Raw genomic sequence first — 24,441 nt, 5'->3', positions numbered from 1 at the left:
GTGCAGATGACTCGGTTGACTTCGCTGGCACATCCAGGGTGCTAAGTCCGAAGATCTATCCTACATTCGCGCCATTACGGGCCGTTCGTCTGCCTATTCGGCTATGGCTTGCATTTCTGCGCTGTGGCATCTGACCAAACCAACACAGATCCTGGCCCCGGTGGTCGAGGCACTTACATGTTGATCTACACCTTGGTCACAGTCAACGTCTCAGATGCGGATGCTTCTGCTGTAATGCATACGCTGGCAAGCTAGCATCGTCGTTGGGCATCAATGGACGGCGTCAAATAGATGAGCTGTCAATCAGGCACGACATCTGGCGCTGCAGGTGCACTACGCGCAGATCGTTATTGCCCGTCGCCGTATTGGCCCTGCCCTATGGTGCTGTGACTTCTTAGTCCCGTGGGTCTTGCCGGCTATGCTTGGAAATCACAGCCGACAGGATTCTGCCTTTTGGTAGGCATACTCCAACTGCGTAGCTTCGCAACTCGACGCCTGTTGCATCCTCGCGCGATAAAAGGGAACACCGCGGTTGGTGGCCTGGATCGATTTAAGCTCTGCGGTCATTGGCCGCGTGGTTGGCCGTGCATACATAGGTTCAAGGTCATGTGCAGCCTGCAGGCATATAGTCCGGCAGACCACCCGCGCCTTGACGCAGCAGAGTGGCACTAGATAAACCCCCATGCCAACACACCTCGTCTTCTAATGTAGCCGCATGCGCGGAATTCTGTAATTGGTCGGCGAGCTTGATTTTCTGAATCCCGCGATCAGGCCTTGTGCAGTAGCGATGCAAGCCATACGTTATTGCGTTGCGCACACATCGCGCCACTTGAGCCCCGAGTGAGTCCTCTGCTCCTCTGCTATCCTCGTCCGAAGTAATCTAAAAGTCAACGACCTGATCTCGCCTAAGGCCTTGATGGCGCTATCAAGTCTAGCTGCAATCTCGCTCATGCTTTCGAGAAGGCTTACGGATGTCTTCCATTGTTAGCTCTTCCGCTGACAACTTCAAAGGATCTAGCGTAGTACCAGGAAGCTAGGCCATGGTCCGTACTGCGTCCACGCTATGCTTCCACGTGAGCCGGGACAACCGTGCGCACATGTGTGTCATAACGGGGCCAGTCCAGAATATAGCATCTTGTCTTACTACCTTCTTCATTTGACATTCGCTTTGCAAGCCACGAGGCACGTTGGTCGTACACCGTCACCGTGTACACGAATCCGCACGGCGCTTGTCGTTAGCGAGATGACGTGTCGGCTCCTGAGTAGCATGGGCGACACAAATAAGTGCCAACAGTGCATAGCTCTCGTTGGCGCATCGTTCTGTACCATAGAGCATGCGTCATGGCCTTGAATGGCCCAGTCGGCGTTGGCGCCGCTGGAAATTAGACCTGCGCCAGAGACCAAGCCACTGGAGCGGTCTGCAGAGCTAGCATCGGCTAGATGACGACCGCTTACTAGCATCAAGTGCGGCATCTTGGCTTCAAGGCTCCTCTGGCCGCTCTGCTGGCCGCAAGTCAAGAGGGTTCTTGATGGTGTCATCGAGACGAACAATCCCGATTCTTTGACTCGATCGCATTGTCGTTTAGCGTGGCTGTGGCAGGTCTCACAACCTCATTTCTTTGACCCACACTCTTAGACCCTACATCCCGGTACATCCACGTGCCAGCCGGCTAGTTACGCCATCGGCTAACATGCATCAAGCTTACCGTGGAGTGCATCTGGGATTTCTGCCCGTCGCCTCGCCATCGCTTTTGCTATCTTAACCCGACCCCGATGAATAACGACAGCAGCAGAGCCCTAAACGGGCAATCGTCCGCAGAAACAACACAACTGACCCAGGTAGAGCGCGACAGCGACAGCGACTGCGCCGAAGCAAGTCAGCCCACACGGAAGTGCAGACCCGGAAGGATAAATCGATGAGCTCGAAGCTCGATCGCCTTGTGGCAGGTGTAGTCGAAAGGGCTGCATGCAAACTGCCGACCTAATCTTAATCTATCTGGAATGTTGACGCCCGCATCTTTGACCGTTGAGCCAACACGGCCACACCGCATAGGTCCGTAAGTGGTTACTGGTGCTCCTCTTTCAGTGTTTACTGCCCGCATTTGTGCTCGAGTACGCCACCTATGCCACTATTGCTGGGTTGCGCTATCAGCAGTTACAGTACAAGGGTCTATCTTCGTGACAAAAGACTGTACGAAAGGAGTAGAACCACCTCGGAGCACATGATGCTACTCGAACGACAAGTTATTGGTACAAGAAACGTACACGCAAGACGAGAACAAGCATGGATGCAAGCGCTCAGCACGTGCGGTATGATGTCAATGTCGTCCAGAAAAGAAAGCCACGTGAGTGCCGCGTGAACACACAAGTCACGCAACCCACTTGCTACAATCCGCAGCCGGCGAGCCGCAGCCTGTGGTAGCACGACATATGAGGCAGTGACAAAACCTGCACTGCCGACAACACATCGGTTAAGCATTTTCTGCAGTTTCCGCTTGCCCCGACAACGTGCGTGCTACAAATTGCCAGACAAAGAAGTCGCAGAAGTTCGGGACTACGTCCCAGGAGAGTGTGACGTGCATACTGCGATACGGCCCGACCAACATATCTGAGATGTGCAACATGCTACTCGTGCTCCGAGTGGATGTGGCCGCGGCACGCTGCTGATGGGAATGAGTGCGGCTTGACATGCGCCTTGGTTCCTTTACGTTGCGCAAAACCTCAACTGAAGTATTGTTGGGCGGCACCAAGTCTAGCATATGCATGTGACGAAACAATTGTCATCCCGTCGGACCCGAATATGCTGGCCCGTTTGTTGAAGAACGAGGCGTTGAGGGGCAACCCGCTGACCATGCCGCCAGAGAAATGCTCCGGATGTTGAGTTCTTTGGTCGCATATAAGCTCGAAGGTTCACGCCGCGAGACATAGTGTTGGGTCGATGGGAGCGTCGTGCTGGCGGAGACAGTAGTGCTGTAATAACCTGAGATGCTCACCGTGGGACCGTGGGTGAAGTCGTGGGAGAGTATGGCATGGCACGGGATGAGGTATCTGGTGCGTGGGATGAACTGCAACCCAACGAGTTGGTCAGACGTTGGAGGGAGTCGTTGTTCAACCTGGGAAGCCGTAGAGGACCTGGTCGGTGGGTATATGTTGTAATCACATGGCCTGTCCATATAAGATGGATGACATGCAGAATCCAATGTGCTCCATTCCGTCGACAGTATGGGCCGTGACTAGAGACTTTGGTGTCTGAGATCGCCCCACGAGCTGTGATCGCGCTGTAGGCCATGGACGGCGTCCAAGCAGGTGGTTATAACAACGAGCATCGTAGCAGATTAATATATGCAAACAGTGTAGGCTATTCTCGTGGTGCCCACTTCTCCCGATGTCGGCTCGCTTCCGAGAGGAAACTTGACAACATTGGCAGCAGCGACTCGTGATAGAAAGTAATACATCGTTGAATCACAGCAGTAACAATTGAATCACATAACCCACCTTGTTGATCGTCGAAAGATGCCGGAAGTGAAGAACTACAAGGTCACTGAACCCTATCTCGACCTCAAATGCGGCCTAGGTGAAGCACCCTTCTGGGAGAAAGACCGCAACACTCTTCGCTTCGTCGACATCGTGAAGAAGAAACTGCACTTTGTCGATCTAGCTAAAGGTCCCTCGTCACACAAACAATGGGACCTGGACTTCAGTATCGGTACGACTGCTGATATCGAAGGTAATGACAAGGAGTTCATATTCGGTGGCAAAAATGGATATGGGATCATGAATCGGGAGACTGGGGAGAGTAGGCAGATAGTGCCTATGTGGAATGATGAAGAGAGGAAGGAAGATGGTGGTGGAAAGCCTGGGGTCGGTGCTACGAGGGAGGTGAGGATGAGGAGTAATGATGGGGCCGTTGATAAGGAGGGGCGGTATTGGGTGGGCGCTATGAACGATCCATCTGTTTGCAAGATTACTGATGAAGGTAGGTGGAGTCGTGTGGACTCGAGGATGTTTCAGAAAGTGTACTTACATGCTGGCAGGCATCCTCTTCCGCCTCAACCCCGACCTCACTCTCACTCGAGCCAAGGAGCAAATCTCCATCCCGAACGGAACTTCGTGGACCTTGGACAACAAATTCATGTACTTTACCGACTCTCCCTCTGGCCAAATAACAAAATACCCCTACGACATCTCAACCGGGAAGGCAGACTGGTCAGCCGGGAAACCCTTCTTCACCTGCCCTTTTGAAGGCGGTGTCCCTGACGGCCACGCTCAAGACGAAGAAGGTTTCTTCTGGGTCGCCATCTTTGGCGCCGGCAGAGTCGTGCGTGTGAATCTGCAGGGAGAGATCGTGGCTGAGATCGAGCTGCCAACTAGATGTATTACTTGTCCTGGCTTCTGCGGGACTAAGCTATATATCACTAGTGCCGAGGAGGAGGATCCGGAGAAGTATGAATGGAGTAAGAAGTTTGGTGGGGCGGTATTTGAGGTTGATGTTGGGGTAAGGGGTGCGCCGTTGAATAAGTTCAAAATGGGTAAGAAGGCTTGAGAGGAGGGTAAGGTCCTGGGAGTGGAGTTTGCTGACAGTCAACATACACCATGATGTGAGGAAGCAATACGATCGCCAAGCCCAAGACAAGGGCTTGACGATCTGTTTTAAGGTTGCATTTACAAGGGCGGGTTATTGCTGAGACACGCGGGAACCAGCTACTAAGCAGATATACCGTCAACGAAAGCTACCAGGCACGTCCGCGACACTCCGACAGTGAACAGTCCCTATGTCTCAACGGCAAACGTGTAACAAAGACAACTAGCTGCCTTATTTCATTCACCACAAACACAACAAACCTGTTTCCACGCCCTGCATGCATGCGCCTGCCAGGAACGCCAGCCAAGCAGGAAGTAACAAGCAAGACATTCAGGAGTACAGGCAAGTATAAAGCCGCTATATACACAGTCACGTTCGAGCTTAGTAGTAGGTCGGCATTCAACGAAGTCCACGTTCGCATGCAGGGTATATAACTATGCGAGGCGTCCGCCTGAACCAGATTTTCTTTCTCTTCCTTTCTATAAAGCATATCTTTCCGCCGAGCAGTCGCTAATACAGTCGCTAATCGACACTATCGCTACCGAGTATCACTATATACGACAGCATTAAGCGCACAGAGATGTCTACCGCGACATCTGCTACGACCATCTTTTCGCTTCCCTCCGAGATCATTGTGGCTATCAATGAGCACAATCGCCACCAGCATACTATCGCAAGCCAGTACATCGGCATTACACCCCTCGCTCCAGACGACACCAATGGTCTTCGACACTCCTCTCAACATCTAAAGCGAGTCTTCGACTCCAAACTCTACGGGTCTGCAGAGTTCTTCTACTCCTCTTCCGGGTCCGGCAATCATAATCCACACCTACGCCACCCTTCAGCAGCTGCTGATCTTCTCCACTGGTTCGATGGACTTGGCGAGCCTGTAAATGGCCGCAGGGTCAGGAATCTGAGCCTGGAGATGTATGGGCCTGAATTCCTACTCCTTTTCGCACCTCCTGAAGCCGCAAGTCTGCTTAACCTACCAGCTGGGCGCGGCGACTGGGCAAGAGCAGCGCGGCGACTGCGAGCTCTATGCCTCAATCGCCTCACGATCAGAGTTTTGGCGGAGACTTGTCCACGACCTTGCTCCGCAGGCAAGAGCAACCATGTGAAAGCCAACAGTGATGGATCCACGCCGACACATTTCGTCGCTGATCCGGTCTGGGCTGTCAAAGCCGTCCTAGAGACATGGCTGCCGCATCTCTCCGAGTATTGTGATGTTCAGCTCTTCACCGCTCATCGAGGCCAAGCCACCCAGCCGACCACTACTCCGCTTACCAGCCTCGACCTCGAGCGCATCAAACTCGCTTCCTGGAATACGCTACACATTGCCGTTGACGCATGGCACACCTGCGATACCTTGGACGTCTACGCAAACGCCCCCGATACTACGATCTTGCACAAGGCAGCACCGGTGATTGGTGATTGGGATAAGTCTCCATCGCCTTTCCTCGGTCCGAAGGATAGACCAGAGGGAATAGATAGGTGGGATTGGTCTTGCTTCCCTTTGATGGGGGGATGTGATGTAGACATGGAGGTTCAGATCGAGGAATGGCAGTGCCCGGGCCCTTACGTAGCGAACGAGGTTGGGTCGAGTGGAATGACGAGCGGAGATGAGTGGGAAGCCGTTGCAGAGGCGAAGGGGTATCGTATCCCGGTCGTGTTTGTCGGCGCGAAGAGGAGAGCGGCACTGCGGGAGCATGGTGGTAGACGGGATGTGGCGGAGGAATCGCTGGGACGTGAAATGGGCCTGGCGAGTCTTGGGTTGTGAGGTCAGAGCTTGGGATGGTGTTCGCGTTTGGGGGCGGAGGGAGTGCTAGGCCTGGCCTTTACGAGGTCTTTTCCCCTAAGAATGGATGGAGTCATTTCTACCGGTTATTCATTCTGTAGCTGTCACTCTTCTACTTCTTACAGTGGGGCATCTGTGTATCTCTCCACATCTGCTGCCCGGACTCTGTCCCTGTGAGAACCCAATGTACCGTACATTGTGTGCTACTGTGCTTCACTTCCACCCTCCATACCGGTCCAGCCCGTCGCTCTCCACGTACGTATTCTGCGCCCTCCACCAAGGTTTATATAGAGTACATTCCCAACCGATTTCTGCCGCACTTTCTTCCTTCGAGTCACCGAGACTGCAGCCGTGATACTCAGTCTTCGAGTCTCGTGGCCCGAAGCGGCTATGAACGCTACAGCTTGACGGAAATTAGACAACACGAGCCGCATGGATCTGCTGAGTCGCTTCGCTGCACGTGGTACTGTCTTATTGTCCAATGCCGCATTCCAGCCAGGCGTGTAGGCTCGTCGGGAAAGAGACTTGTGAGATGCCGGGTCTTCGGTCTAAGGAACCAACGAGCATCGTCCTCGTCCCATCCCAGGGCCGGCAAAAGCGTCGCTCTCTCCACCCCCTAAGCATCAAACGCTCAACGCTCCCTATCCCAACCCCAAGCCCTCTTAATACTATCCCCCACCGTCTCCCTCCCCCTCTCCCTTCTACTCTTCCTACCCTCCGCCTCCTCCGCAAATCTCTCCTGAATCGCCTCGGCAATCTCCACCTGCGCCCTTCGTTCCGCAGCAATAAGTTGCATCTCCAACTCCTTCTCCTGCGGATTCAAACCCGCTAGTTGTTTCCTGATCTGCTCTTGGCGTTCGGGGGTGTAATCGCTCAATTTCATGCCCTCTGATTTGCCGGCAATGGCTTTTTGTCTCGCGCGAGCCCAGGCGCTTTTCTCCCCGAGCGCGGCGGTCGTGCTTTCCGCAGTAATCAGCGGTACTTGCCCAACAATCTCCACCTCCCTCCCCTCCTTCCTCGCCTCCTCCGCCGCTCTTTCCCGCGCAATCATCTCATGATACAACGAATCCGCATGCATCTGAATCCGCTCCTCCTCCTCGCCCACGGAATTCAGTGACAAATACCCCAACGCTTTCAGAAACCGCGCTTGCATGGTATAGCACCGTAAGAACTGCCTATTCGGGCCCCGACACATATTCATCTTTTCCCAGAATGTCCCCGTCTCCCAGCACTCGCGCTCGGCCATTTGTTCCATGACGCAGTTCTCGATCGCCGCGGCCCCGATGGCGGTGCGGCGGTCGTTGTAGGCTTCTATTACGTCCCGGAGACGGTCGGCGTCGTTTTTACCCGCGGCTTCGATCTCGCTGCGCGGGCGGTAGGTGCTCCAGAGGTGGGCGTAGCGACCGTCGGGGTAGAGGGATTCGGGGGGGACGGTGGACTTTTCATCTTGGGGGGTGTGAGTGGTTGATGTTTCGGTCCAGCCTAGTTGGGAGCGGTATTCGTTCGACGCGGCATCGGGCGAGGCTTTTGGTTTGGTTGATGGGGGGGTGTCGGGTGTGAATGGCGTTTCTCTGCTGAGGAAGTCTTTCAAGCTAGGGTCGAGTTTGCTATATGGATCGTTGGGTTGTTGCTTGTCGGCAGTACTGCCACCACTGCCCCAGAGCCAGCTCATCTTGTTGATGAATTGATTGAAGTATTAACCGTTGTTCGATGCGATGACAGTCGAGCTTCACATGCTCGCCAGGCTAGACCCGATCAGGAAGTATCCAAACACTCCCGAGCATCATTGTGTATTCGCTTCATAACAGTGTTACTGGTGTATAAATACGGCATTGAGGAGGCGATATGTCGCAGACGGCCTCCTCGAGTCGTAAGCCATCCTGAAATCCAGAGTCTGCTTCCTCCACTGACCTGCAAACAGAAAGTAGATACGAGAAGCATTTGATGCGCCAGCGAGGTGCTGGGTGTGTGCAGACTACCTACGCCCTTGGAAGCCACTCGACTGATAGTAGTATAGTCCACGGAACATTACAGCCAACTTCGGCTTCTCCTTCGAATTCCCGGCCTCGTCCATCATACCTCAAGATAAGTCTGCACCGATCGACCCACCAGCCAAACGACGGAAGACTGATGTCGAGCATGTCGCCGCCAAGCAGCTCTTGCCAGTACGGCCTGAGCTACCCAAGGTCCAGTCCGAGCCGGTGCAACCAGTATCCGTGCCAGAGGTTCCGAAGACATCAAGCAAAACACCCAGGCGCAACGCAGTCAAGGCTCCACTTGTGTCTACGGTCGACGATGATAGCTTTATTGCTGTCAGAAAGCCTAGACGGACACGGGCGACTAAGGGCGACTCGGTGGCGAAAGCACAGATCAGTGTGTCGGCTGTCGAGGATATAGCGGATGTGCTGGACGAGGAGATCCTACTGGTCAAGCGTAAGACGAAGGCGAGGAGGTCGACGAAGAAACAGGCCAACGAACCGACTTTGGCAGCGGTAGGTGGTCAGGACAAGGAGCAGACTCAGCCGAAGTCAACGAAGCGGGGTCAAAAGAAAGTGTTGGAAGAGGTGGCAGATTCAGACAATGTCGACAATGACGAGGAAGATGTGGACTTCAAGCCTGCGAAGCGGAAAGCCGCCTCAAAGCAAACGAAGAAAGCTCTGGTAGATCTTGCTTCGCCTCCACCACCGCCAGCTGCGAAAGATAGAAGATGTGGAGGCAAGGCTGTGATTAAGCCAAATGACGACAAGGACCTCTACGATGTCCTGAAGTCGGCCACAGCGCATCAATCTGAACCAGTACAGCAGCGAAGCCCAGTGCGCAGGCCGCTTGTGGAGACGGACGCTAATATCCTCCGCCCCTCCGTCTCGCCTAAGAAGGGAGAGAAACGTGCTGCCGGCGACGATGACTTTGTACCGAAACCACTTAAGCGGAAGCGACAGGTTGCTGCTGCTACGAGGGGAGTAGCGACTAAAGCTGCACCGAAGAGTAGCACGATTAACACCAAGATCGAGACCGCGGTCAACGTGAGGGGCGATAGTCGTGAGTACGAACTTCTGGCTGTCGTAAAGCATGAGATTGACGACCTGGAGGACGAATTGAGCTTTGGAGACAAGATCTCGACCAGCAATCCTCGCCCAACCGCCTCCAAGCCATCAGATGAAAATGACACCCCACTCTCGCCTCCTGAAGCGGATGACAATTCTCCTAAGCCGAGAGCAAAAGCTCAAGCCCAATCCAGCAACGTACCAACCAAGTCCTCGAGGATGAAGAAGAAGCAGCAGCTCACGACCACGAACTCGGCACAAGAACCCCTCGCCCCCAAGTCACTACCAAAGCCCATCCCGACCGCCTTTTCCCGTCAAAAGTATACTGCTCTCCCGCCGACCCAGAAGACCGCTGCCAACGACGACGGCGACGACAACGACGACGACGACATAGACTGGCTCTTCGCCACCGCCCCGCGCGAACGCAAACGGCCTGCCGCGAGGGATCTAAAGAAGATTGCGGCGGCTGAGAACAGTAGAAAGATTGCGGCAGCCACAACCACGACAGCGACGAATGGGAGGAGGAAACACGAGTTCATGTCCGACGAAGACGATGATTTTGATTTGGATGATCTGGTGGCGAGGATTGGTAGTATCGCTCCGAGTGCGAAGGGTAGGAAAATTGGGAAGTAGAGGCGAGGGGATGTAGTGTCATCAAACTATCTATGCATTAGGAAGTTGATGATCACACCTTTACTGCCCGTTTTTCGGTACTGTCCCTCTTTCACCCTCCTTGCCACGTGCTATCGTAACTGTCGTCTTACCCTAGCCCATGTCGTTCCTCTTCATATCCCCAAGGCCATGACCTAGATCTTGTTGTCGAACGGACGGCATGCTACTGAAGCGGCCGTGCTGCCGGAGATGCTGTGCTACTGGAGATGCTGTGCCGTCGGAGACAGTGTATCAAACACAATGACTTAGAAAGAACAGATACCCTTAAAGCCCCCTGGGAGGCGCCATGCGAGTACATATCTACAGTATAAGAAACACAGGGTATCATGAAGACCACTAAAGCTACAATAACCTCACTCCCACCTATCTGCTCACCTCGCCACCCAAGCAGACAGCATCCTCTAATCCCTCTTCCTCCTCCGAAACTTTAACCCATCATCAGCAGCAGCAGCAGCAGCAGCGGTACCAGTCACCGCCCTCGTCGAAGCGGAAGCAACAGGCGCCGCAGTCCTGGCCTTCTTCGCCGCCCCGCCACCACCCTGCGAACTAGCCGGTCGCTTCCCCGCCGCCTTCCGCTGACTCGCACTCCCGAACGTCTGGCTCTGAGCGGCGAGAGCACTCCATCCAGAGGAATTGGTGACAGCACGGCCGGCGGAGTTGGTACCCCTGACGGCCGCTAATTCGTTATCGTCCGCTTCGACTTCGGCGTCCTCTTCTCGGCTGCGTTGGAGTGCGCGGCGGAAACTTAGGGAGCCGGGAGAGGTGTGCTGGGTTTCTTCGCCTTGGGCTTGCGTGCCAGTGCTCCGGACAGTTTGGGATGGGCCTTGTCCTTGGCTTTGACTCTGGCGTGCATTCCGGCTCGTTCCTGCAGTACTGTTATTCAACAGCCAGTAATCGTCCCCCGCTCCATACGGTTTCTTGACCGCTTCCTCCAGCGGCACGATAACACGCTGTAATCTTGGCCCGCCGCGCCGTTGGCCTTGTCGCTGGAACTTCTTGAAGTTCTTCCTTCCATTCCACGCTGGATCCCATCGGTCGCCTTGCTCGACGCCATTGGCAGCGCGAGCTGTTCGTTCGCGGACTAAGATCTCCATCTCCACGACGTCCGGCTCGATGCTGCCAATGTCCACGACTTCCATCTGCCGCTGCAGCGCCTCCTCGTCCTTACGACGACGCTCTTCATCCTCCTCTTTGCGCTTGGCCAGCGCGGCTTTGACATCGATCTGCTTCTCCTTCTTCTTGGCATGCGCTGCCTTTTCTGTCGCCGCTTTGTCCGCTTCGGTGAACGATTTCGCGAAGCCGTTCTTCTCGCCCTTGGCAGCTGCTTCGGTGCGAACGCGTTTCATTGCTGCTTGGCCGTGCATTAAGCCGTCCAGCGTGTTCCCTGGCTCCTCGACCTCCTCATCGATAGGTGCAGGACGTTTCCGTGAGCTTTGCTGTGTTTGTTGGGGGTGTGATGTCTGGCTTGGGTCCACATCCATGCCTTGGGCACTGTCAGCTTGACTTGGGTCGGCATAGCTAGGCTCTGGTTCTGGCGAAGCTGGCTTGGTGTATTGGCTAGTGTCGAAGTCATCGAAGCCTTGAAAACGAGACTTGGTGATGGCACGTTTGTTCCACTTTCGCCTCGTGGCCGTCGGTTGCTCTTCTTCTTCGACGGGCTGCTCTGCCGGTGGCACGTCCTCTACCTCATGCACACTTCTTTCACGACTCTCCATTACTCTCCCTCGCTCTTCGCTTCCAGCCATCGGTTGATCTTCCTGTGGCGGACTTTGTGGTTGCACAATTGGTACGTGAGCTCTCGTGCGACTTGCAGGTACATCACGAACAGACGATTGTGTTTCAGGGAGTGGCTGTCGTGCGGCACTTGCATCATTCATCAAGATCAGGTCGAGGAACTCATTCTGCAAGATCGAGCGCTGCTTAAGCGCCTGATCCACATCAAACATGAAGCTCCTTTGCCAATCTGTGTCTCCGTTAAGCCTGACAATCACCACGCCACCTTTGCCTGTCTGCTCATTCAAGTTGTACTCTCCGCTGCCTTTTCTACCAGCCACTCCCCACACATACGCAACAAAATCCTCCGTCGTGCTCTTTTCATCGGCTTCCCATAACAGTGCTTTGCCGCCTCCCGTTGTAATCACAGGGAGGAGAGTGTTGAATTGACCCTGCGCGAGAAGGATGAAAATGAAATCCTGGAAAACGTCTGCCCGTTCTGGCTTGGGTAGGAGATACTCGTCCGGTCTCTTTACTGGCTCACCCTTGGCAGGCGGTAGATACTGATCTTCCCGCGGCCAGCTCGCATCAAAGTCATCCTCCAAGGCACTCCTCAGCTCGCCATTCGCATCTGGGGATGTCCGTCTCGTGACCTCGGAAACAGCATCGAGCCATGCATAATCAACCATCCACCTTGCCTGTAGAAGCGCTTGCATCCCAATCGGATGATTGCGTGACTTGACCACCGCATGTGTCGTCTCATTCGAAACATACTCTGCCACGATATTGATGTCTGTGCCGCTCAACTGCTCTCGCTTTGCTGCAAAGGCTTCATGCTTAGGTTTACCAGGACTGGCGCAGCTGAGGATGACAGGCAGCCACGTCAATTTGAACACCTGCTCGTAGCTCCCCAACTTGATCACATGCTCCGTCTTGCTTCCATCGAATGTCTTGCTTGCTTTCGAGAAGCGTTCGCCATCGAGCGAGGTGCCGGCTTTGGAGTCATCTTTGATGGTAATCTCAGTCCGCTGGTGCAACTTCGAGAGGTCTACGCTCGTGACCTGGCCCACGGTAATGACGAGATGCTTCCGGGACACCGACTTGTGGTCGATGAACTGTATTCGTTCGCCAGTCTCCGTCTTGCCAGAGGTGCGTCCTAGGAGATGGGTAGATCCGGGTGGCAGCCAGAACCTCTTGCCCGCGAAGAGGTTGCCATCGCTGCTGAGGAGCCACATGGCGGGGGTGGTTATATTGAGTGTATAAAATGGACGTAAAGCTAAAGTGCAAGGACGCGGGGCACGCGCAGGCAAAAACCACGCTAGCGCGCCGCCACGTGACGGGTGCCTTCTGCATCAAAGTCGTCGTAAGTGAATAATCATGTTGCGGTAGGCGTCAACGCATATATGCTTCGCATGAACACAATGCTTCATCGCTATGTTCTGACACCAACAACTGTGTGCGTAGCGCATTGTCCGCATGGCGCATTTTCACGATTGCTGGCCTAGTCACAACAATTCCTGTCCATTGTGGGCACGATAACAAAACTTTTGGAGTATGCTACGACGCTACCAACTATACCTCCTAGTTGGCACGCTCAGCACCATCTTCCTCTTCACACTATTCCAGAATGTGGCATGGCGTCGGTTGCCACAGGTGGTTGGGCTGGGAGAGCAGTATAGCGGACAGGATGAAGAGGAGAAGATGCATTTGCTGCCACACATGAGCGCAGGGCATCAGCATGAGGATTTGCCAAGCATGCAAGAGGGAAAAGATATATTCAAGGAGCCGAAAATCGAGTCAACATCGCCATATCCTATCGGCGAGCTTAAGCTACCAGGCAGCAATTATACTAGGTGCTTGGTAGTCTCAAGATTGCGAGTAGAGGACTCGAGCTGGATCGATGGCGAATTAGGTGACATGCTACACAGTGGTCTCTTAACGAAAGCAGAGTACGTCGTAGATGACAGGTCGGCATCTCTGCACCCCATCAAGAACAAAGGGCACGAGGCGAACGTCTACCTTACATATATCATCGACTTCTACGACAAGCTGGACGACATCAGCATCTTCATGCACTTCCACCGCTATGCCTGGCACAACAACGCACTCATGGATACAGATGCCGCCCAGATGGTGCGGCATCTCAGTCCCGAACGAGTAACAAGGGATGGCTACATGAATCTTCGCTGTCATTGGGATCCTGGATGTCCGGCTTGGTTGCACCCGGGTGCCCTCACGCGCAATACGGAGAAGCTGGAGGAAACGCTGGTAGCAGACGCCTGGGCGGAGCTCTTCCCTCTCGACCCGATCCCGGCTGTCCTTGCCCAGCCATGCTGTGCTCAGTTCGCAGTCTCTCGCGACCGGATTAGGAGTCTGCCTAAACAACGCTATGTGAGCATGCGCGACTGGATCATGCGGACAGAACTGTCAGACTACATGTCCGGGCGTGTGTTCGAGTATGTTTGGCAGTACATCTTCACCGCATCACCAATCCACTGCCCCAGCATGAGCGCCTGCTACTGTGACGGATATGGTTATTGTTTTGGCTCGCATAAAGCATTCGATAAGTGGTTCGAGCTTCGATACTTGTCGAATGAATACAACGACGAACTACTGGTCTGGAAGGAGCAGGCGGCGTTGATAGAAGCCGCACGCAACGCGGATGGCACTTTTGACGAGGATGCTATGTTGGATGTGCCGCAGATAGGAAGGAATGCTTGGCTGAAGAATGAGATTGCCATGATAGATGAGCAGATGCATCAATTGAAGACGGAAGCTTTTAAACGAGGACAGGATCCCAGACTGCGAGCTTTGGACGTTGGGAGGGCATGGGAGGAGGGCGATGGATTTTGAAAGTGCTGGAACTCCGAGATGTTGCGCATATACCCTGTACATGAAGCATTTGCACAGATCATCAATCATTCATCACGCCTCTACTGCGAAAAGATGCTGACGGCGGACATGAATTGATGTATTGCCGAGAATGCTCGTCATTCTGTCAGCATTACGATACGGAGCTATCAACATTGACAGAAGCCCGCCTCCATTACCAACAGAGTCTCGCAAATGTGTGTATATAGTCATATAGGGAGAGTGACTCAGCTACCATTGTCTCTCACAACTCACCATACCGAAGCACTCGCTTCTTCGGAGATACGTTTAGATCGAAAGTCCGAAAAACGACAACGGGACTAGCGCATCTCACGCCTCAGCCGTTTCTACTTTCCCTTTCGCATCTATAAACTTCATCGTAGACGTCAGTCTTGGCTCTGTTTTCATCGATCTGTTGCCCCGGCTCATCGCGACTCTACGATCTTTGTGCTACCGCTTGATATACTGGATCATTTCTGTGCGTTGAATGACAAGCGATTGCTGTGCGTAGACAGCAGCGCTCTTCTTCGGCCCCATCTCAGCTTGGCGCGATCGCGACTAGGAAAGCTTGGCCTGCGTGTCTTGATCATCTGCCACAGCCATGATGGCTTCAACACATCCAGCGACCGCCACGGAGCCTAAGTCGGTTGTAGAAGGCTCCGATAGATCACAGTCACTACTCGAGGAGGAGAAATTCGAGCATGACCAACCGGTCGAAGCGACAGCCGATGCTGAGGCGGACGTGACTCCTGCCAAACAAGAGGCAGGGCCACCTCAAGGAGGGCCGCCAGGAGGTCTACCAGGCGGTCCACCACCTAATGGAGGCTTACAGGCATGGCTGCAAGTGCTGGGGGCCTGGTCGTTGTTCTTCAATACTTGGGGACTGCTTAACACATTTGGTATGCTATACCTCATGGTCGCAGACTGAACTACCTGCTGATAGGGTTAGGTGTTTACCAAACATACTACGAGTCCGGGGCCCTATTCCAGGCCAATTCTTCAGACATATCATGGATTGGATCTGTTCAATCTTTGATGGTGCTGCTCACCGGTGCAGTCGTGGGACCGTTCTTCGACAGAGGATACTTCCGCTACCTCCTCGTCATCGGTACCATCTTGGTCGTCTTCGGCCACATGATGCTAAGTCTGGTCGACAGCCTCTGGCAAGCTATCCTGGCTCAAGGCTTCTGCGTCGGTATTGGCGCCGGTATGCTTTTCGTCCCTGCCGTGGCAATCATGCCGTCTTACTTCAGCACCAAACTCGGCATGGCGATCGGTATTGCTGCGTCTGGGAGTTCGATGGGTGGTATCATTTACCCGATCATGTTCTACAAGCTCATTGCGGAAGTGGGATTCGGCTGGAGTGTTCGTATCCTTGGGTTCACGATCTTGGCCACACTCATGGTGCCCATCTTTTGCATGAAGATGCGTTTCAAGCCTGGCAGAGTCCGCGCTATGTTCGACCCGACAGCTTTTACCGACGGACCTTTCATCTTCTGTGTTGTCTCCATCTTGATCGGCTTCATTGGGCTCTATGTCGGCATCTTTTACTACTCGTTCTTCGGCCAAAGCACTCGCATCACGAACGACAGCATGTCCTTTTATCTTGTACCGATCCTCAACGCTGGCTCTGTACTGGGCCGTACATTGCCCAACATCTTGGCAGACAAGATAGGACCAATTAATGTCATTGCTCCAGGTTCGTACATATCTTCATCACACAATGTTGTTCGACTAGGCTGACGTATATCAATATAGGTGGCATCATGGTCGGCATCGTACTGCTTTGCAACATCGCCGTCCACAATCTCGCCGGCATCATCGTCAGCGTCCTGTTCTTCGGCTTCTTCAGCGGCATCTTCATCGCTCTCCCACCCGTCCTTTTCGTCCAGCTCACGAAGGACAAGTCCAAGATCGGCACTCGTATCGGTATGGGTTTCGCCTTGATTGGCTTCGGTGTGCTCGCTGGAGGCCCGGGCGGCGGTGGCATTCTTCAGCGTAAAGGTCCGGACGACCTAGACTGGTCGGGCGTCTGGACTTACGGCGGTGTCTGTGCTATCATTGCCGGGTTGATGTTCGTTGTGCTCAGGTTTTGGAGAGTGGGGGCGAAGATCATGGTCAAGGTATAAATTTTCAAATCCCGCCTCCTGTGTAAATGTAGACATAGAAAGGTACAGGTTTTCGAGCACCACGAATTGTGTGTGATACAGGAAATCAATCAATATGAACTCTGCTACGTACTTACGCCGCAGCTCAAAAAATCGCTCAGGACCGCTGAATGTACGCGTGTACGTCAAATCTGATACTTGCCTTTCGTGCATGCCGTCGAATGGTTGAAGGAATTTGGTACGGCCGGAGAGGAGCTCGACTGGTCTATTTCTCCCAACACGAGGGTCACTTGCCAATTCGGTGGTCACTTAGCAGTACTCGAGTCTGTCGTCGGCAATAGTAATTGGTCCTCAGCACAATGCAATGCGATGGCGGCATATACGTATAGCAGTCGTTCCTCAATGTAATCGTTGATTGTCGACCGATCAATCAGGGACTGACCGTCGACCAAAGGCGATACGACGACTTTCGAGTTCCGACTTTTCACGCCCGTGTGAAGGCGCACGTTATGACGGGGAAGGTCTACATACTTTTATGATATGAATATATGTTCAATACTATTCCGAGACACACGAAAAGAAATAGCAAGACACTTGAGAGCAACGTCGACCCTCGAGATCTCGCCGAGACTTGGGATGCTGTCTAGTCCTGCACTTAGTGATGTTCAATGTCGACTTCTCTCGTCGGCTTTCTTGCGAGACAAATTCCGGTACAGCTTAATATGGTTTTGGACTTATCAGAACACATTTATCTCGATCCATCCGAGATGTGCTTCTGGCCAATTCATAGTGCGTCTCGTCGGACCGCCTACAACGTTGTAGAATCGACGCGCCACGAATTGTTTGAACAAGAACGGGTTCGATAGAATAGCTTGGCAGGATCAGAAATGCATCAGTTTATCATCTAGCGGCCTAGTGGATTTTGGGAGATTTTGTGGTTATATCAGCTAACACGCGGCATTTCCATCAATGAGCCGTGTTGCCATTACAGCATTGCCCGTTAGCACCGTTGCCGTCGCCGTTAGCCAGTCGTGAAGTCTGGTTGCGTTGCGAAGGCACGTCGAGAGCAGGATTGCTCGTGAAGAAGTCCGACGGTACAATTGGTAGTTGGATGATCTCGACGGGCCTGTCTCATGGTCAGCGGTTTCGCGAATGCTCTTTCGCAATCTACTCACATAACCGGCCAGTCCTCTACGCGAGGGTTATGTGTTAAGCCAAAGCAAGACCACACCACGATGTCAGATTGCAGTGTGTTCTCGTTCCGAGCAACAGCATCGGTCACGCCACCGCTTTCTTGCCTACTCTGTAAGGTGTGTCGGCCAGCTGCGTACAGCTCATCCTCCTTGTACTTGGTCACCCACAGGTGATGCTGAGCGAATGTTGCTCTCTTTGCCTGCGTACTCTCGGGATCTGCAAGCAGCTTCTGAGTTGGCGGTGGCACAATCTTGTAACCCACTGGCTTTCCGGAGATAGGATTCTTCTTGTCGAGATTCTGGATCTTGAAGACTCGATTGTTGTGCGGTGCGGCATCGACTCCTGCAGAAGTCTCGATCCGCGTATCGAGTACTTCGTAAAAGTTGCCTTTTGGATTCGTCTTCGGATTCATGCGCAGTGGTAATGACTCCTGCTGGACGACGGTGTTGGCGTGGCCATCAATTGCAGGATCGATGCGAACGCAGAAAATGTGTTGGTGGTTTTGCGCAAGAGCACCTGGGCCGACGACGTTCCCCCATGGAGCAGTCTTGTCCGGGTCCTGAGTGGTACGTCAGCGCATTGCGGTGTAGTGAAAGCTGATGGGAAACACGCACAATGTTGACAACACTGACGATACCGGTAGCTCGTGTCTCGACCATGATGCCACCAGCTTGGTCAAGTTTGAACTGCAATGAGTATTAGCACTCTCACCCATGCGAACCACCTGCTCTCTACTAACATTGAACACATATTCATAGTTTGCCAATGTGATGATGAACTGTACGACGAGCTCACGGCGACGCGACACGACAGCACGTCCAGTCCTCCAGTTGGTGTGCTTCCAGTTGATGCCGTTGTCTTGCTCATGCAGGCAGATGACGTTTGGTGCTTTCACACCTGTGCCGTCTGGACCAACGACAACGCCATCGAAGTACTAGGATGCATTAGTACTGTCACCACATCAGAGATATCGACCAACCTTGATGACTCCGAGGCAATCGCAGCCTAGCTCAAGGTTGTTCGTGCAATGCCCAAGACCTCCGTCGCCAAAGTCAAAGGCTTGCTTGCGATGATAAGGATTCCTTGGGTCTGCATAGGGCACGGTCTAACAATGCATCAGCTCACCCCATTCTCAATGACTCGACGTAACCTACCATCTCGCTGATGGCCAACCGGTAGAGCACACTTCTGCCATCATAGTGGAGATCGTGCAGCACAGCACCTTCACGGGAGTTGAATGTCACTCGAAACCTCCATTTCTGCCATTCGATCAGGTTATCGTCGTTGACGGAGAACGATGGCCCGTCCGGCTGAACAACGTTGAGCTCCTTCAGATCCTTTCTCAAACCACCAGGCAGTAGCTCAGGCACATACTCTGCAGGCTTGCAATGGTCAAGGATGCCCTTAGCATGGGTCTTACCAGTCAGAGCATCGCCTTTACCACCAGTAGCTGGTCGGTCGATCCGGATGATCTCGCGTTTGCTCCAGTCCATGATCGGAATCACTGGTAGCGGGAAGGCATAGAAGTTCGAATCTGGGTTTTTCGTTCTCTCGTCGACTGCAAAGATTAAGCCTTGGAAATAACGTCTGTTCTCGTCTGTAGTGTCCAGACCTCCGTAGGGCCATGGTTCGATCACGACGTCAAAGCCTTCGGGGAGGTCGAACTCCTTCATCGTTGCTTGGAAGAGCTCGGAAGCTTTACAGACTTCGACGAAGACGCCAAATTCGTGTCTGTCGAATGTCAGAGTCTGATTCACTCTAAGGACGGAATTGTATGGACGTACGTAGTCAGGCAGGCATGGACATCATCAGGAAGAGTCTCATGCGAGATCCTCTTGCATGCTTCAATGTTCACCACAGCTTCACAGTAGACAGGCTTCTTGCTACCGCCAATGACATCGTAGTGGACTTTAGCAAGTCGTGGTGGTCGCGGACTGTCAGACCGAAGCTTCCCAGCGTGCTCAAGCTCCAGTAACGGTACGAGATCTGCTTTGGCAGGTTCTTGCAGGCTGATGATCCGGAAACTGACCACAGCGTCTGAGTGGAGCTTGACGATCACATCGCGAGCCTCGTTGGTCTCGTCAAGTGTCAACTGTGCCAGTGGATGGCGGTAGACAATTCCTGTTGAGCCCATGTTGAGCTGTCGGGAGGCTGTCTGTCCTTCTTCCGTGGGTTCAAAAGGCCAAGCACACCCTTCAGTATACTATTGTGATGATGATGGATGAGAAATAAGAGAATGTGAGTAGGTTCATAGGTGGAAGCTGTAGAAGCATACAAGAACTAGCCAGAGCACTTTATACCTCTACCGGTACCTTTCGGTGTCTCGCAGCGGGCACGATGTCAAAGACAAGAAGATCCGAGCAAGGACGCCGATCACGAGGACATTCGGAAGCTGATTAGGCAGATAATGGCGCACAAGAACTGGATCTTCGCCGATGGAGGTCCTTGATAACCCTCGTTGTTTGCCGTAGAGTAAAAGAGCTGTCATGAACTCGCCGCATATACCTTCCTCATCGGGCGAGTCGATAGATCGTGTCACACATACAGCTTGGCAGGACGACGCAGTGGGGTGGTCGACAGTCGCGGGTACACGCTATAGATTTTCAGGGATTGGTGAAATAGTATACACGTTCAAGCAGCAAGCACAGGCTCTGCCCATCCTAGCAGATCTAGCTAGTGATACAATAATCTTACCAAGCCTGGTAGTATCATCGCCCCGTAACGCCATTGCTACCAACGAATCAATCATACCGCGGCCCATCGTCATTCGCTCCAGGTGTCTCTGCACTGTAAGGGCCGGGAGTCTCAGGAAAGCCGCCAGGAGTCTGATACGAGCCAGGGGTCTTGTACGTGTCTCTGAAGCCTCCAGGCGTCGGCTGATCTTGATACCCGCCTGGGGTTGGCGCTGAAAAGCCAGGCGTAGGTGCCTCGAGCCCGCCAGCATATGCGGGAGTTTTCGAGCCAGCAGGAGCAGGTGTGCGGCCACCGCTGTTGGCATTCCAGGTCGATTGCTGAGAGAACGATTAGCTCTCATCTACCAAACGAAAGTGAACATCATGACTTACGCCCCCTCCGCCACCCCAAGCACTAGCCCCACCATAACTCGTAGCGCCACCATAGCTCGTCTGCCCGCCGTACGCAGTCCCACCACCATACCCACCACCACCATAAGCCGTCTGTCCACCCGCATATGCCGGTGTCCGCCCGCCCGCATCCTGCTTCCATGTTGGAGTCCTCCCACTCCCAACGCCAGCAGCAGCATAAGCCGGCGTGCGCCCACCACTAGCCATAGCATACGCTGGTGTCCGTCCACCTTGTGCATAGGCAGGAGTACGTCCAGGCATGCCACCAGCACCACCTGCAGGCGGCAGACGCCCCATACCAAGTGCGTGAAGGCCACCTTCCACGACCTTACCGGTGTCCGGATCGACGAGAGCAAGCATATCCTTCTTAACGGGTATAATCTTATTCTTCGCATGTAGCTCGACCTTTGCTTCTTCCGCTGTGGCATCCTTGACAATGCCGAGCATACCTTTATTCGGACCCGTGCGGATCTTGACAGTCTTGCCAATCAAACGATCGCGGCCTCTGAATTGTGGGGGTGGCATGGGCGCAGCACCGCCATTCTGCTTCAGTGCTGGGTTCATCTTTGTCAGATCTGGACCAGAGCCTTGTGTCTTGCCGCCCTTAGCAGCAATGACAAGGACATTGGAATGTCTGCCGACCCAGACGCCGGTGTTTTCCACTCGCTCACGATTTTGGGCGAAGAGGAAGTTGCGGTAGAGGTGGAGTACGCGACCAGTCTTCTGCTCACCCGAGAACTCCTTGACCATGTCATCGTGCTTCATTTCGTTGCCGTCACGGTCGGTGGCCACGGCGTTACGACGCTTCTCGATCTTGTTCGAGATATTGCTAGGGAGTAGTGTCCGTGCAGAGCCGCTCTGATCGAGCACCCGCAGGCTCTCGCGGTCAACACGCACCACGATACCGACAGTTGCAGCGTCCAATTGCACAAGGTCGAAGAGGTCGTACTTGCTGTCCACTGCCGCGCCACCAGAGTCGGTAGCTTCTCGCAAGTCCTTGCTGAATACTGTGATCTCCTTCTGCTCGGCGTCCGTGAGAAGCGTGACACTATCACCCTTTGTTCGCACAACCATACCCACTTCCTCCCTATAACTCGTGCCGCCGATGACTTTGACATGATCGCCGTCTCGGAATAGCTTGCGAAGCTCTTTCACGGGTGCTTCGATCACAGCCCCAGAAAGCGAGCCATTTCCAGGGTCGACCTTGATCTTGACTACTTCAGCGTAGACTTGTACTGATATACCGCTGACACCTTTCTGCTCACCACGGAATATCTCGACCTTGTCACCTGGAAGGAATTCATTACCAGATGCCGTTTTCAGTGTAGCTGCCAGCTGCCTGAGATCAAGGTTGTCGCCGCCGTCTTCACCAGTAGATGCGAAGCGTGACACTTCTTCGAGAGTGGGATTGACGTCTTCAGTCTGCAGGGCGTTGCTCCGGAAGTTCTCCAGGAGGTAGCCATCCACATATTCCTTGTTCTGATAGAGCCACGAGCTGTTACCCAGTCCTCCCTGCTTGCTGAGATACCTCCCGTGCTTCTTCTTCGCCTCGCTCTCATTGAACAGTCGTGGTGGTGGTCGTGGACCTTGCACTTTCATCACTCGCTTGCGCTTTTGGCCGTTCGGAAGCGTTTCCACGGTCGTAGGGGCGTTGACATCCTCGTGCAAGCCATAGTCGAGACGAGGGACAAGCCGTACCACCACTGCGGCACCGTTCGCTTCTACCTCGTCAACTTGACCCAAGTCACCTTGATATAGTCCACGCTTGATGCGAACATACATGCCAGGCTCCAGCTGTTTGTCCTTCGTCACCTTGAGCAGATCCGGCATCTCCTCAACTGGTACCATAAAAGGCTTGAAACTCATGAACATGTTGGTGATGCCCTCCATAGCAGCCACGACATCATCCACGCGCCGTGCCTCTATGTAGAGCATGCCAGCCATGGGATCGCTGGCGCCTTTCGACCTCTCGAATGCAGACAGAACCCGAATTGGCTCACGGGAGTTGGCTCGCTCAGCCGTGCGCAGCTGTAGACCTAAGATGACCTCCTTCTCCTTGCCAGGCTTGCATCGCATGCGCCAGATCCGTGGGTCGTCTTGAGTAGGCAAGAGTAAGCGCTGCGGTACGATAGCACTGCCCGCGCCCGCTGCACGATTCTGTCTACCATAGCGCTCCTTCAGCCGAGCAGCCTCCTCCTCCAGATCCATTTGTTGTCGTGCATCCCGCTGACGATCAAGCTCGCGATGTTTCCGGTCGTCCCTATCCGCACCGGGTGGTAGCTCTTGCAGATCGTCTGGATGCACTTCTTCGCCTGGCATGTCGTCGTCCTCTTCTGGCTCTTCATCCTCCTCCTCATCCACCTCGGCCTCGACATCGATGAACTGATTTCGTCGTGCCTGCTTTCTCCTGCGCTTTCGTGAAGGAAGTCCCTCATCCTCTTCGTCCTCATCCTCTTCGTCCTCGTCATCCTCGTCATCCTCGCCTTCCTCGTCCGCCCCTGCCGGCGCTTCGGCTTCACCGTCCGCATCCTCCTCAGCCTCATCGTTTGCGACTGCAGCTTCGACCTCATCTTTCACGTCATCGTCATCGCCATCAGGCACCCGTGATCGCGATCGTGACTGCTGTGCCGAGCCATTTCTATCGCCACCGTTCGCTACCGCCTTCTCGTCACCCTCGTCATCAGAGGCGATTTCTGGCTGTGGGTTGAAGTCATCATCTTCTTCGTCCGGGAAGTCCTGGTCTAGAAAGTTCGCCGTAGACATGGTGGAGGACCGAGGTAGTGGTATGGAGCACCCACGGCCGCTGGGGAACGATACTCGAAGCAGCTAAGGTGTCGCTGTTGTGTCACAAAAGTGCGGGAGGGAAAGGAATGCTGTGTCTCCAGAAGTTCACGAAAGGGTAGCTAAGGTGATACCGGCGGAGCTTCGGCTGATCGCGCTCCGCTAGCGCGTCTTCGACAATTTACACGTGACGTTCTCTCCTCGAAGCCATTCACAAACGCAACGTCTTCACCCCGTTCTTGCCACCAACGCCAATTCAACTCATTACAGGTGAGACCGTGGTCGTTGCACAGCACCGATAAACGGTCTTGTAGGTACGCGGTAGGAAGCCGTATCGGTGGTGGCAGAACATGCCCAGTCGGCTCCTATCTCAAACCACAGACACTCCGGTAAAATTTGGGCCAGAAAGACACCTTGCCAGCTTATTCATACTTGCGCTCAGCCAGAGCCATATGCTGACAACTCCGATTCAAGGGATCAAGCCAAGCGCTCTGGTCTGCCTCGTAGTAGAGGACCTTGAAAAATGCAAGGAGTATTCACGAGCCAAAGCTCCCGCACACACGATATCCAGCCACACTGGTCATAATTACGAAGGCCT

At 53.8% G+C, this 24,441-nt stretch overlaps 9 protein-coding genes across 9 annotated transcripts; 5 read left to right on the top strand and 4 right to left on the bottom strand.

Moving 5' to 3' along the window:
* Nucleotides 1-3,513: 3,513 nt before the first annotated feature.
* On the top strand, nucleotides 3,514-4,543 carry CGR1_1 (rRNA-processing protein cgr1; the record flags this gene model as incomplete). The annotated part of the gene is made up of 2 exons (XM_064836329.1): nucleotides 3,514-3,976; nucleotides 4,035-4,543. 2 exons carry the CDS (start codon nucleotides 3,514-3,516, stop codon nucleotides 4,541-4,543), a joined length of 972 nt encoding a protein of 323 aa, XP_064695720.1.
* Nucleotides 4,544-5,162: 619 nt separating this feature from the next.
* Nucleotides 5,163-6,359, top strand: LTS14_003625 (uncharacterized protein; the record flags this gene model as incomplete). Its single annotated transcript, XM_064836328.1, has 1 exon — nucleotides 5,163-6,359. The coding sequence occupies one exon, from the start codon at nucleotides 5,163-5,165 to the stop codon at nucleotides 6,357-6,359; it is 1,197 nt and encodes a 398-aa protein (XP_064695719.1).
* A 649-nt stretch (nucleotides 6,360-7,008) lies between these two features.
* Nucleotides 7,009-8,049, bottom strand: LTS14_003624 (uncharacterized protein; the record flags this gene model as incomplete). The annotated part of the gene is made up of 1 exon (XM_064836327.1): nucleotides 7,009-8,049. The coding sequence occupies one exon, from the start codon at nucleotides 8,047-8,049 to the stop codon at nucleotides 7,009-7,011; it is 1,041 nt and encodes a 346-aa protein (XP_064695718.1).
* A 173-nt stretch (nucleotides 8,050-8,222) lies between these two features.
* LTS14_003623 (uncharacterized protein) lies at nucleotides 8,223-10,054 on the top strand (the record flags this gene model as incomplete). The annotated part of the gene is made up of 3 exons (XM_064836326.1): nucleotides 8,223-8,247; nucleotides 8,299-8,341; nucleotides 8,395-10,054. The coding sequence occupies 3 exons, from the start codon at nucleotides 8,223-8,225 to the stop codon at nucleotides 10,052-10,054; spliced, it is 1,728 nt and encodes a 575-aa protein (XP_064695717.1).
* A 440-nt stretch (nucleotides 10,055-10,494) lies between these two features.
* Nucleotides 10,495-13,041, bottom strand: LTS14_003622 (uncharacterized protein; the record flags this gene model as incomplete). The annotated part of the gene is made up of 1 exon (XM_064836325.1): nucleotides 10,495-13,041. One exon carries the CDS (start codon nucleotides 13,039-13,041, stop codon nucleotides 10,495-10,497), a length of 2,547 nt encoding a protein of 848 aa, XP_064695716.1.
* A 29-nt stretch (nucleotides 13,042-13,070) lies between these two features.
* On the top strand, nucleotides 13,071-14,659 carry LTS14_003621 (uncharacterized protein; the record flags this gene model as incomplete). The annotated part of the gene is made up of 2 exons (XM_064836324.1): nucleotides 13,071-13,169; nucleotides 13,433-14,659. The coding sequence occupies 2 exons, from the start codon at nucleotides 13,071-13,073 to the stop codon at nucleotides 14,657-14,659; spliced, it is 1,326 nt and encodes a 441-aa protein (XP_064695715.1).
* A 622-nt stretch (nucleotides 14,660-15,281) lies between these two features.
* Nucleotides 15,282-16,806, top strand: LTS14_003620 (uncharacterized protein; the record flags this gene model as incomplete). Its single annotated transcript, XM_064836323.1, has 3 exons — nucleotides 15,282-15,576; nucleotides 15,621-16,376; nucleotides 16,436-16,806. The coding sequence occupies 3 exons, from the start codon at nucleotides 15,282-15,284 to the stop codon at nucleotides 16,804-16,806; spliced, it is 1,422 nt and encodes a 473-aa protein (XP_064695714.1).
* Nucleotides 16,807-17,751: 945 nt separating this feature from the next.
* On the bottom strand, nucleotides 17,752-20,113 carry LTS14_003619 (uncharacterized protein; the record flags this gene model as incomplete). The annotated part of the gene is made up of 7 exons (XM_064836322.1): nucleotides 17,752-17,911; nucleotides 17,961-18,538; nucleotides 18,594-18,665; nucleotides 18,719-18,913; nucleotides 18,959-19,084; nucleotides 19,134-19,710; nucleotides 19,764-20,113. 7 exons carry the CDS (start codon nucleotides 20,111-20,113, stop codon nucleotides 17,752-17,754), a joined length of 2,058 nt encoding a protein of 685 aa, XP_064695713.1.
* A 607-nt stretch (nucleotides 20,114-20,720) lies between these two features.
* SPT5 (transcription elongation factor spt5) lies at nucleotides 20,721-23,825 on the bottom strand (the record flags this gene model as incomplete). Its single annotated transcript, XM_064836321.1, has 2 exons — nucleotides 20,721-20,990; nucleotides 21,045-23,825. 2 exons carry the CDS (start codon nucleotides 23,823-23,825, stop codon nucleotides 20,721-20,723), a joined length of 3,051 nt encoding a protein of 1,016 aa, XP_064695712.1.
* Between the last annotated feature and the right edge of the window lie 616 nt (nucleotides 23,826-24,441).

This window comes from Recurvomyces mirabilis (assembly GCF_035927965.1).
Source record: "Recurvomyces mirabilis strain CCFEE 5264 chromosome Unknown scaffold_8, whole genome shotgun sequence".
In the NCBI taxonomy this organism is placed as follows: Eukaryota; Fungi; Ascomycota; class Dothideomycetes; order Mycosphaerellales; family Teratosphaeriaceae; genus Recurvomyces; species Recurvomyces mirabilis.
Note: the sequence above shows the minus strand (reverse complement) of the source record. Positions and strands in the feature narration are given on the sequence as shown.